This window comes from Saccostrea cucullata, unplaced genomic scaffold (genome assembly GCF_032062105.1).
Source record: "Saccostrea cucullata isolate Sc308-1 unplaced genomic scaffold, CSIRO_AGI_Scuc_v1 ctg15083, whole genome shotgun sequence".
NCBI lineage: Eukaryota > Metazoa > Mollusca > Bivalvia > Ostreida > Ostreidae > Saccostrea > Saccostrea cuccullata.
Genome location: NW_026918770.1, coordinates 2,502 through 15,010, shown reverse-complemented (window position 1 = coordinate 15,010; position 12,509 = coordinate 2,502). Strand labels below are relative to the sequence as shown.

Sequence of the window (12,509 nt, the reverse complement as noted above, 5' to 3'; positions counted from 1 at the left end):
GTTCCGGATTCTTTAATGGAATATTTTTAAAGTTTTTCCCAATATATTTGTATGTAAAATTTTTATTCCCTCTTGTGGCCCCGCGCAACCCCTGGGGTCATCATTTGAAGAATTTAGAATCTACACTATCCCAGGATGTTTCCATATAAGTTTCAGAGTTTTTGGCTCAGTGGTTCTTGAGAAGAAGATATTTTAATGTCCCCCTATTTTTGCTCAGGCTAAAAACAGGAATAAATATTCTTAATTTTCTGCACTTCTTAAGTAAAATGTTTTAATATTCTGCACGGAGATAAACAAACAACACATAGATATGTCAACGCAGTGCGTATACCCTTAAAGGATGATAATTAAATCACTGATTCTCAAAGTATAGTCTCAATTCGCTTTAAATAATGTACCAAGTTTTAAGTAATATAATATTTCAAATAAATTTTATTTTCTGCCAGTCATATGAACCATTGTTGGTTGTTGATTAAAATACAACAATTGTTTGTAGCTTCAATGATTGCCTTAGGAGAAAATTGCATTTTAAAGCAGAAATCGATATTTATGTTACTGTCGCCGATCATCGTTTAGTTTTTATTTTAAATTAAAAAAAGTTCTAAATCATTTACATATCTTTTTCTTAGTAAGATTGTCCTACATTTGAGTTATATTTTCTGAATATCACACCCTTCACACATATGCGTGTCACAAATTTAAAAAAAAAATTAATATATTTATCAAATTTTGATGTCAACGCAAAATGTTTACTTTTCTACTTGGAAATTTAAATGGACTTGAAGGATATCTGAACTGACTCAATAGGATTAAGTTGTTAGTCTTTAATATCATGAACACCTCATCCATTGCATGGAATGGTAAAAAAATTCTGTTTATCTTTATTTGTTAAAAGGCATAGCCCCCCTTTTCTTATGAGTCCAATGGTTAAAACATTCATCGATATTTACGTGTTAGTATTTATTCACAAATTAAGTAAGAGAAGTTCACTGTTTGCTATGGGTCAAATTGCCTTACACTCAAGCACTAGAAAATGCCTTTAATTAACAGTGGAATAATTAAACAACAGCACTAATCTCAGAAAGATATTTACGTTACCGATATTTACATTACCCATATTTACGTTACCATGTTTTAAAGTACGAATTTAATTCTAAAGCTGTTTGAACAGATTTGCGAGTGAATCTTTATGATTTAACAAGGGGCCCATGGGTCTTATAGGTCACCTGAGTATCATGCGACAACTTTCCAACAATTGAATTTGATTCATGTTTTAAACTAGAAGCCATGAAATTCACAATTTTAAAAGAGGCACCATTGCTTCTCATAATTATACACTCAGCATGATTATTTTGGTTACTTAATACCCAGAGGTATAAGATCAGTGTAACAAAGAGAAAATGCATTTCCACTTTTAGTGACTTTCAGGGCCCCTGGGTCAGGGCTCCTTGTGTTAGGGCGGGTCCACAGCTGAGCTCCCCATTCCACAGGAACCACTGACCCTGGGGCCACATCTTTCAAAATTTTGGAATTTTTTAAAAATTTCATTTCATCATGCTGTTGATTGATACCAAATTTCAGATTTCAAAGCATTAAATTATTTCAGACTATTTTACCCCCCCCCCCCCAAAGAACCTCTGTGGCAGGGGCCAGGAAATTAACAATTTTTGGAAGAAGCAGGTTTTTTGTCATGAATATATAATAAGATCATTGGCATTATACCCAACAACAAAGGAAAAGATTTTCAAAGAATTCATGCATTTTCACTATATAAACATCCCAGATAGCATGACTATGTTGGGCCAACACTGGTAAAAGGCTGTATGGTTGGCTTTGGGGGAACAACGTCGGGCCAATGTTGGACCAATGTTACCATTACAACCTTCTCGGCCATGACAGAATTCCTATGTTGGCCCAACGTTGCTCCATTGTAATCATTTTCCATTCACTTTACTTTCCAAGGAAGGAAGGATGCTGATGATGGCTAAACGTTGGCCCAATGTTTATAATACACCCTTAAAGAAAGTGTCTTTTCAAATTGGTAGTAGTATGTTGGCCCAACGTTGGCCCGATGTTTGTAATACACCCTTACAGAATGTGTCTTATCAAGTTGGTAGTAGTATGTTGGCCCAACGTTGGTCCAATGATTGTAATACACCCTTAAAGAAAGTGTCTTATCAAGCTGGTAGAAGTATGTTGGCCCAACGTTGGCCTAATGTTTGTAATACACGCTTATAGAAAATGTCTTATCATGTTGGTAATAAAATGTTGGCCCTATGTTAGCAAGAGTGTTATTTATTTAGGTGTTTCAAAGATGGGATATTTATATTGGGCCAACGTTGGTCCAGTTATTATACTGCCAACTAAATGATGGTGTCAATTTTATAATAAGCTGCTGAGCTTTACGTCGGGACAACGTTGGGTCCAAACATTAATTTAGATGCACATTCTGAAATAATTAAGAGGACATTCTATGTCCATGCTTTCCACTGGATGACTGCTTGTGGTTAGATATGTTATTTTCAACATTTCAACTTTGAACTTAAGTGATCACAGCACCAAAGAGTGTTTTATTCTATTTTTTGAATAGTGTGCATTCTTATCTATTTGTAATAAAACGCTTAAAATTTTGATTTTTTTTCATGAGCGTTGTATTCATGAGAATTTCGAGAAGACTGAATAAATGTTAGTTAAAAGTTCTCAGGAACAGGATGTGAATCCCAGATAGCAGAACATCGTTGGTCCAATCTTACATTATGTAGTTGTATTATCGCTGTTGGGTTAATACTTTTATTGGGCCAACGATGGTCTAACATGGAATATTGATAGTTGATTATGTATAATGGGACCAATGTTAGGCTAACTGTTTGCGTTACATCATAAAACTATTATCATGAGAGAACATATTTGTTGGGGGATTGGCATCGGCCCCAAGTTGGCCCAATATACCATGAATCTGGCTGAGCATCATGGGTAGACAACATCCGGGCTACTTGTAATATCCGCACCATTTTTAATCTGACACGAGCGTAATGAGACTGATACCTTGCATATCTGCATCCACTTTTGTAAGTATTTATAATATGTTTGCTTCGACACAGCTTAATTAACGTTTATAGTTTAAACGATATCGTGTAAAAATCTGTGTAAATCAGACACGGGGAAGTGCAGAGGCCAGGTGTTGTTGGATCAACACTGTACCCCAGACAGCATGCTAACACTGGGCCAACGTTGGGCCAATGACATCGGTTACATTGGGCCAATGTTGGCAAATGACATTGGCCCAATGTAATCTAATATTGGCCCGATATGCTGGGCCAACGTTTGCCCAATGTAGAGTGTTATTCCTACAGATATAGGCCCAACGTTGCGACAATATTGTCCATATGAATGCGACATTGGGCCAATCTTGACCCAAGATCAGGAACATTGGGCCGATGTTGGCAAATGACGTTGGCTCAGTGTCATTTTGCTCATTAATTGGCCCAATGTTGGCCCGATATATTGGACTAACTTCGGGCCAATGTGTATAAACATTTAACTGTTACAAATTTGGGCATATGGCTCAAGTATACAATATAAAACGAAAATAGTTCCATTTTTTCTCGTAAGAATATATATATATATATATATATATATATATATATATATATATATATATATATATATATATATATATATATATATATATATATATATATATATATATATATATATACATTTATATTCATAAATGTACAAAACAAGATAAATTAGCATATTTTGTATATGAATTAAATTTAAATATTAATGAATATTTAGGGCCATTGTTGGTGAATTAGTTATACAAATCCGATAGTCTCTACAATCAGAAATAAATCTACCACCAATCCTACTTGAAAATACAAGTTAGCTAAAATAAATTTACAAGGCTTGTTAAAATTTTTATAATTTATCAAAACAAAATGAATTATCAGTGATTAAATTTATTCTTTCTGTACAAGAAAAATAAATGAAAGTATAAAATAACAAATGTGTTTTGATACAGTGAAAACAATACATAATTTGCCTCTTATTTTAGATTGAAATTTGTGTCTAGTAGAATAAATTTCCGAAGTCTACCACTCATTTTACTTTTATACACTTAACGTACTCGAGCACATGATCAAACATGTTGAAAATGTTGAACATGTTGAAATTAAAACAAAATTTATTCAGTACTAAAACATAAATTGGGTTCTTTCATTTAAAATTTGTTCAGTGTACCGAGAAATTTTCTATACATCTAGTAGTATTTTACTTTGAATAATGATTTATTTGGGGCAACAATGAATCAAAATCGGTGTGATGATGATGATCAAGCGTAGAAATTTTATGCATAAATGCCGTCATCACGCAAGCTAATCGTTTAATCACACCATGAAACAAAAAAAACAAAAAAACAAAACAAAACCAAACGGTTATTCCTCAATTGACAGCTGAAACATATAGTGATGTACATGTAAATTTAATCGTATGTTTACTCTTTACTGAGAAAAGTAACAAATGTATTAAGTACCAAATACTACAATTTTAGTGCTACTGAAGATTCTAAAAAGACATTGAGAACACAATCAAAGAATGGCTAAGGTATGCCAAGTACAGGGATGGGGGAGGAAGAAACGGACAGAGAGGAAAAGAAGGGGAAGGAGGAGACTTGGGAGAAAGAAGAGGAGACTTAGGAGAGGGATCAGATGGAATGTGGCAGTGGCTAACTTTTTTTTCTGTAATATAGTGTGACATACCTGTAGTTCTACCCTTTTCTGTGTCTGTTTGTCGGTAACAAACACGATGCAGATGCCGGAAACATTTTTTGTGTAAGTAAACAAAATGGCGGAATTCATTTTAGAATTATTTTAAGAACAGGAGGGCTTTGTTTATTTTTTAGACGTGCTTATTGATACCTGCAATTTACTGAACTTGTGCATAAATTGACATCAGAGAGGAAGTATACAGTCATGTAACCCTGCATGTATCGCTTCAAGTGAACATCAACTTTTTGTTCTTTATTAATATTAATGTTTTCTTCATGCACTGAACAAAAAAATACTAGTATGGTATAATTTAATTTTATATTTTGATTTCTTTTTCCTCAGTTTTTTTTTTTTTAATTTAATGTAGAACTGCTTACATTGCAATACTTGTTGATGGTAATTCTATGAGATATTGTGAATTAATATGTATTAAACTATTAATCTCGCATATATAGTATTAAAGGGCTTTTACCATTAAACTGTACTACAAAACTAGTATAACCTTATTATATATAGTTTGTTATTCAATTTTGAGGGCAAATGGCCAACCAGTGAAGAGCAAATGAGTTGTCCTGATGGAGAGCCAATAAGATATAAACCAACGTTGGCCCAATAATGGTGTTTGCCAAATATTGAAAGAATAAGTGGCCCAATAATGGCTCAATAATATCCGTTCGTTGGTCCAGCAATAAGCCAACAAGTTGGTCTGATTAAGGGCCGATGAGCAAATTACCGTTGGCCCAACATTAATTGCTTACAATGGCCCAACTGTACAAAAATGACGTTTGCCCAATATTGAAAGAATAGATTGGCCCAACAGTGGCCCAATATTAACTGTTACATTGGCCCAACAATAAGCCAACAAGCTCGTCTGATTAAGGGCCGATGAGCAAATTACCGTTGGCCCAACATTAATTGCTTACAATGGCCTAACTGTACAGGAATGACGTTTGCCCAATATTGAAAGAATTCATTGGCCCAACAGTGGCCCGATATTAACTGTTACATTGGCCCAACAATAAGCCAACAAGTTGGTTTGATTAAGGGCCGATGAGCAAATTACCGATGGCCCAATGTTGAATGCATACGGTGGCCCAACATAAGGAGCATTGTTGGCCCAACAAAGGTCCAATAACATCCTGCTATCTGGGATTAGAGCTCCATCCTAACACAAGAAGCCCTAACCCAGGGACCCTGAAATTCAAAAATCTCAAAGAGGCATCCTTCCTCCTTATAACTATGTACATATGCAGAAAAGAAGAGTTTTAAAGAATATATGCATTTTCATTATATAATCAATAAAGCACCGCCCTAACACCAGAAACCCCAACCCAGGGGCCATTAAATTCACAATTTTGGAAGAGGTAGCCTTATTCAACATAACTATGTACTTGGTTAGTTTATTTAATACTCTGGTGCAAAGAAGAAGATTTTCAAAGAAATAATTCATTTTTTACCATATATTCTATATAGCCCCGCCCTAGCACTAGAACCCCTAACCCTGGGGCCATGAAATTCACAATTTTGGAAGAGACAGCCTTATTCAACATAGCTATGCACTTGGTTAGTTTATTTAATGCCCATGAAAGAGAGGAAGAATTTCAAAGAATTTTTGCATTTTCACTATATAATCTATATAGCCCCAGCCTACCACTAGAACCCCGACCCTGGGGTCATTAAATTCACAATTTGAGAAGAGGCAGTCTTATTCGACATAACTATGCAGTTGGTTAGTTTATTTAATGCCCACAAACAGAAAAGAAGAATTAAAAAAAAAGTTATGCATTTTCACAATATAATCTATATAGCCCCGCCCTGGCACTAGAACCCCTGACCCTGGGGCCATGAAATTCAAAATTTTGGAAAAGGCGGTCATTTTCAACTTACCTATGCACTTGGTTAGTTTATTTAATGCCCAGGAGCAGACAAGAAGAATTTCAAAGAAATAATGCATTTTCACTATATAACCTGTTTAGCCCCGCCTTATCACTAGAACCCCTGACCCCAGGGCCATGAATTTCACAATTTTGGTAGAGGACTTAATGCTGATTACAATCATACCAACAGTTTGACTGCTTGAAGTCCCAGAGTAAAGAAGATTTTTAAAGATTGCACTAATTTTAGTGATTTTTGCCCCACCCCCCAGGCCCCAGGGGGGCAGGGACCATGAAATTCACAATTTTTGTTCCTCTTCACGTATAAATGCTATATGCCAAATTTGGTTGAAATTGGTTCAGCGGTTTCAGAGAAGAAGCTAAAAATCTTCAAATGTTAACGCACGACGAACGACGAAAATAGATAATAATAGGTCACCTGAGGTTACTCAGGTGACCTAAAAATTAAGAACATGAAGAAATACACTGTTTCTTAAAATGGCATTTTTCTGTAAGAAGAGTGAAGAAATGCAAATGGAAGTGCACATGCAAAGGTGGACATTTTTTACTCAATATTTTGTGCATCTGTGTGATTTGAAAATTGAATTGACATAATGTTATTCACAAGTAGAATTGTGGTTTAATGATTGAATGTTTCCATTTTGAGCAACTGGTTAATATTGCATAGTTTTAAATGTAATACACGTTATCATTCGGAAATCTCCACATCGGGTAAAAAATTACATCGACTGTGGGTGTTGGGTATCAAGAAACTGGTCGAAATTGAATCCATTTCCATTTTTGTTGCTTTGCAAGAAATACATGCATTAAATTGTGCACCTAATACTTCCCATTTGAATTGTTGCTTAGACATAGAACTTAGAAGGTATACGTCTATGCTTTAATGGAACTGAAAATTCAATTTACCTTATATGAATGTAGAAAGTATATCGCTCTATAGAGCACATTTGATATGCAACTGTAATTGTTGACAAACTTTTTACGGGTGGTGGGGGGTAACTTTGTTTTGTTTTTGAGATTTTACGATAAACTTTTCACGAGCAATTAAGTATTTGAAATAAACCAACAGATCAAATGGTGGAAAGGGGGTGTGGGGTGTGGGGGTGGGGGTGGACATAAATTAAATGATTCCTCTATCATAGATAAATCATAAATTAAATTTTCAATTCAACCCTTTGTCATGAACACAGATAAGAAAAATCATAAAATACAATAATTTGAAATAATATAATCATTTTCCCCCGAATATACTTTTATTTTTGTATGATATCTATGTGCGATATTTACGTGATATTTAACAAATACTTCGTAATCAGGTAATGGCGAAATATTTTACCTTCTTATATTTAAAACAAAATGCGTTTCTCTGAGCAGACTAATTTTAAAAGAATCAAATAATGAGGCATTTTAGGAAATTTTGTCATTATTTAGATTATCATCAGATTTGATAAAAACTTGTTATAAGAAAATAATTTCATTTAAATGAAAATTATGTCTGTTTTGTTTTTACTAATAATTGAATCAAAGATTTCACACCTTTTTTACAGATGTGCTGACACGGTTTCATAAATGTTTATAGTTAAAAAAATTTGATGTGTTTTATCTTAATTTTGTATTTTTTTTTTAAAAAAATCTTTCGTTTCCAAATATGGCTTTTCAACATCACATAAATATCTCGGTGTAAAATTAGCCCTTCAACCGCTTTCATTTCAGAGAAGGTCAACAGAACCACAGCATGAAGTATGTAATTCAAATTGTGATTTTTAATAACTATACACTTTCATGTTTCAAATGACATATAAAAGTGTTAATTTCAGTTCACAAATATTTTGAACTTTTCCAAAGGTCGATTTGGCGATATAAATTGATAAAGCGTGAAATGTGTTAATTTTAATTTCTCAAACAATTTAAGTAACCAACTCCAGTTATCACCTGAACAGTGAAATCAACAAATTATCGTTAAATAAAAATTCCAATAAAAAGAATGAATCACTCTCTTTTCAAAACAGGCTAACTTCACACAAATCATTATCACAATTTCATACTTTTTATGAATTTTATCAGTTTGCTTCTATCAAATATATAATTTGTTCATAAACAAAAATACCTGGTAATTAATCACTCTCTTTTCAAAATAGGCTAACTTCACACAAATTATCATCACAATTTCAATCTTTTTTTTTCTAATTTGATCAGTTCGTTTGCTTATAAATATATATTTTGTTAATAAATATAAAATAACGGATATGCATGTTGGGGTAGTCCTGTCTTTCACAGCCGAATCATTTGTTGTTCATTTTAAACCAATTTTTTGTGGATTTCATTGTTGGTTGGATCCACTCAATCAATTGTTTGTCAAAGTTTGGTACCTCCATAATGATTAAATAAATGATAAATCTTTAAAAAGCCCATTCCAACTTTTTGTTAAAATATATTACCGGTAGATACCCCCTCTTTCTCAACAGATTGATTTAAAAGATCACGTTTTAAGAATTAAAAAACAAGGAATAAATAATTCAACTTTTTGAGTAAAAATGTTTTAATATTCTGCACGAAGATAAACATACAGCACACAGATCTGTCAACGAAGTGTATGTACCCTTAGAGGAAGATAATTATGGGTAAATGTGTTAATTTTAAAACTTGTTTCCTGAAACAATTTAAGTGTTTAGCTCCAATTATCACCTGTACAGTGAAATTAACAAATTATCGTTAAATAAAAATTCCAATAAAAAGAATTAATCATTCTCTTTTCAAAACAGGCTAATTTCCCACAAATTATCCTCACAATATCAATCTTTTTTTTTTTTTTTTAAATTTTATCAGTTTGCTTCTAAATATATATTTTGTTAATAAACATAAAATAACGGATATGCATGTTGCAAAAGTCCTGTCTTTCACAGCCAAATCATTTGTTATTCATTATACCCCCCCCCCCTAAAAAGTGGGAGGGTAAACTGTAATTGGTATGTCCGTCTGTCTGTTACGCTTTGGGGTACCCATCTCTTATCCGCAACTCCTCTTGTACCACTGAGTGAAATTTAATGAAACTTTCATAGAACCTTTATTACATATTGCAATTGTGCACCTCCTATTTTACTTTTTGATCCGACACATATTTTGGGTTTCCCGGCCACAGCAAAACACGGATTTTGCCATTATAATCATATGGGAGGTGGTGGGTATCATTTAGTGAGCTCATTGCTCACAGTACCTTTAGTTTTAAACAATTTTTTGTGGATTTCATTGTTGGTTGGATTCATGCACACAATCAAATGTTTGTCGAAGTTCGGTGCCTTCATTTTAACGTATGATAAACCTTTAAAGGTACTTGGACACAGGTTTGAAGTTATTATTTTCTCTGCAGATAGAATATTTATACATGTATACTAGTAGCAATATGTAAACAACAGACCTAGTGAGTGACCACAACGCTCGATCATATGAATCCCTTTGGCCCTGTTGTTCCTCAAAATAAATTTTAAAAAGATTTTCCGTCGTTTTTCTTCCCATCAAAACTGTTGACCTCGTTTTGCAACCCAAGACTAGCTCGAGGAAGTCATAACTTATAAGTTATCTGCTGAATCCACTCAACAACTCTTGAGCTCAAAGCCCAAGTGAGCTATAAAAGAAAGGCTTAAGCAGAAATCAGCTGTATGCACAAATACAAAAACCTGCAAGACAATGGTCATACTGATAAACGTAGGTTGAGGGGAAAGTCTTCATTAAATTTTGTTTTAATTATAAATATTCAATACGTGCAATTTAAGAGACAAAAAACAAGCAGAAGAGAGGAAAGACCAAAGACAAGTGGATATTGCCACTTTTAGATTGGCACAGACCATCACCGTTTGTCATTAGATCAAATTATATCATTTTAGTTGATGAGCCGGCATTTGGGTCCTCTGTGAAGAAAAATGGACAACTGACGCTTTATTCCCTGACAGTAGATTCATCTTACATAAGAGCAGTATATTTCAGCACTAAAATTGAGGACCAGACCAGTAGTCTGCGATTTGAGTCTTTCTCTTGGGGCAAGGATTATCCAACTAAAGCGACTTTCCCTGTACAACTGAGAAAATGCACCTCCATATTCTCAGAGGTCTCGCCACCAACATCAGACATTCATGAAATTAATGTCGATTTTACCTGCGACCCAGCACTCTTCAGAAATCATTATAACTGACCAAGAGTATTCTGGGGAATTCAGTTTGGCGTTTATTTGTTCAATAACACAGATAATAGGATTCATTATCAACCAATAGAGAATCATGGTGAAAGAAAAGGTTTGCTACTGTCAAGGAATCATCGAAGCACAAGAAATTTTTTTCTCTCGGAGAGAAATGGTAGATACCTTACCTCGGGAAAACTCTTTTGACAGAAACACTGGACCATCTAAAGAATCGCGGTCAGGGGATAATTCTGTAAATAGCGAAACGTTTCTTGCTGAACACGAATTAGCAAACATAACCGTTGGGCCCACACCCTGGGTAAAGCTAAGCTTTCCCAAATCATATCTTAACTGAAAGTCACTCTCGATGCGCCTATCATCCTTGGACTGAGTATGGTGTTTTCCTTTGTTAAGAAAGTATCCATTAGCAGAGATCTTCCTTCTGGGGTATACCTATCAGAAAGTGAAGGGAAAACCTTTCCACAACCTTCAACTGTAATGTGCCAAACACTTGGGCAAAATGCCCCAAGAGTATACATGAAAAAAGATGGTGGTCAAATAATAAAATCTGACAATATCTGTATACAGGAGGTCAGGAGTCCCCTGTTTTCTTCCTCGCATGTCACATTCCTTATGAAAGACTTACGGAACAGAGAAATTGACGGTGAGTACACGTGTTTCTCTGAGAATCCAGGAGGTGACAAGAATGTGAGCACCTTTAAAGTGTACACAGGGCCAGCCTTCCTGGAAGACATTACAGAGATGACAGAAAGTAGTTCCAGAGAAGTAAGTTATTAACTGGTTCCTTTTTTTGTTTTCTTTAATGGTATTTGATTTCTTGTTTCTTCAACTTTAAGAATAAGACAATTTACAAAATGGCTTTCAGCTAAACTTATTAAAGGCTTATCATTTTCTTTAAATTCAAGAAAGAGGCCTATCACAAACAGGTTTTCAACCAAAAGCAAAACTTTAAAAATATTACAAAAAAAACTTCTCCTTATCTAAGAATCATGTTTATAAATCAGCGATTCCTTTCAGCTAAATCTTCGACTCGTGGTGGAAGGAAACGGTCAGATGAGGGTCTCCTGCCACGTCCCAGTGCCAGATCACATGATTCTGATCAAAACAGCAGAGAAAATAGAACCTTCATCTACCAAGTTAAAGAGAAAGGAGGTCACCTTGACCTACAAATTCCCAGTAGAGGCAGTCCGCCCCTTTGATTATTTCTGCAGTGTTTATGATGAATATGGAAATCACAATACTCGATACACCCATTATTGATCTTAATAGTAAAATAATGAGAAGAAATTTTAAAAGGAGCAATAAATATAAATGTTTTATTGTGCACAATTTTGCTTCAATCTCATTTCTGGTACAATGTTTTATTTTTGAACATGAGGGATACATATAGATCCAAATGAAAACAAAAACAAAACAAAAACAAAAAAAAAAAGAACATGTCATTTAATGTGCCAATGTCATACGTGGTGTATCACTGCCTCTTTTGAATATAAAGAATTTTGAATCATTAATGGACTTCATTTTGCAATTAGTTCATATAATATTATAGGTATCTATTAAGTTTAAATAGACAATATCAATGTAAACTTTATTTAAATAAATCCATTATTTAACAAAACTCTCCAAAAAAAATTTTTGTTCACAATAATT

At 34.0% G+C, this 12,509-nt stretch overlaps 1 protein-coding gene across 1 annotated transcript; it reads left to right on the top strand.

Moving 5' to 3' along the window:
• Positions 1-11,216: 11,216 nt before the first annotated feature.
• On the top strand, positions 11,217-12,119 carry LOC134270787 (uncharacterized). The gene is made up of 2 exons (XM_062753036.1): positions 11,217-11,624; positions 11,877-12,119. Exons 1-2 carry the CDS (start codon positions 11,232-11,234, stop codon positions 12,117-12,119), a joined length of 636 nt encoding a protein of 211 aa, XP_062609020.1. The 5' UTR covers positions 11,217-11,231.
• The last annotated feature ends 390 nt before the right edge of the window (positions 12,120-12,509 follow it).

What these genes read in the sequence shown, in the direction of transcription:
- LOC134270787 (XM_062753036.1), top strand. Translation starts at nt 11,232, where the DNA reads ATGGTGTTTTCCTTTGTTAAGAAAGTATCCATTAGCAGAGATCTTCCT. An exon ending in CAGAAAGTAGTTCCAGAGAA is followed by an intron (nt 11,625 to 11,876) that starts GTAAGTTATTAA and finishes GATTCCTTTCAG; the next exon opens with CTAAATCTTCGACTCGTGGT.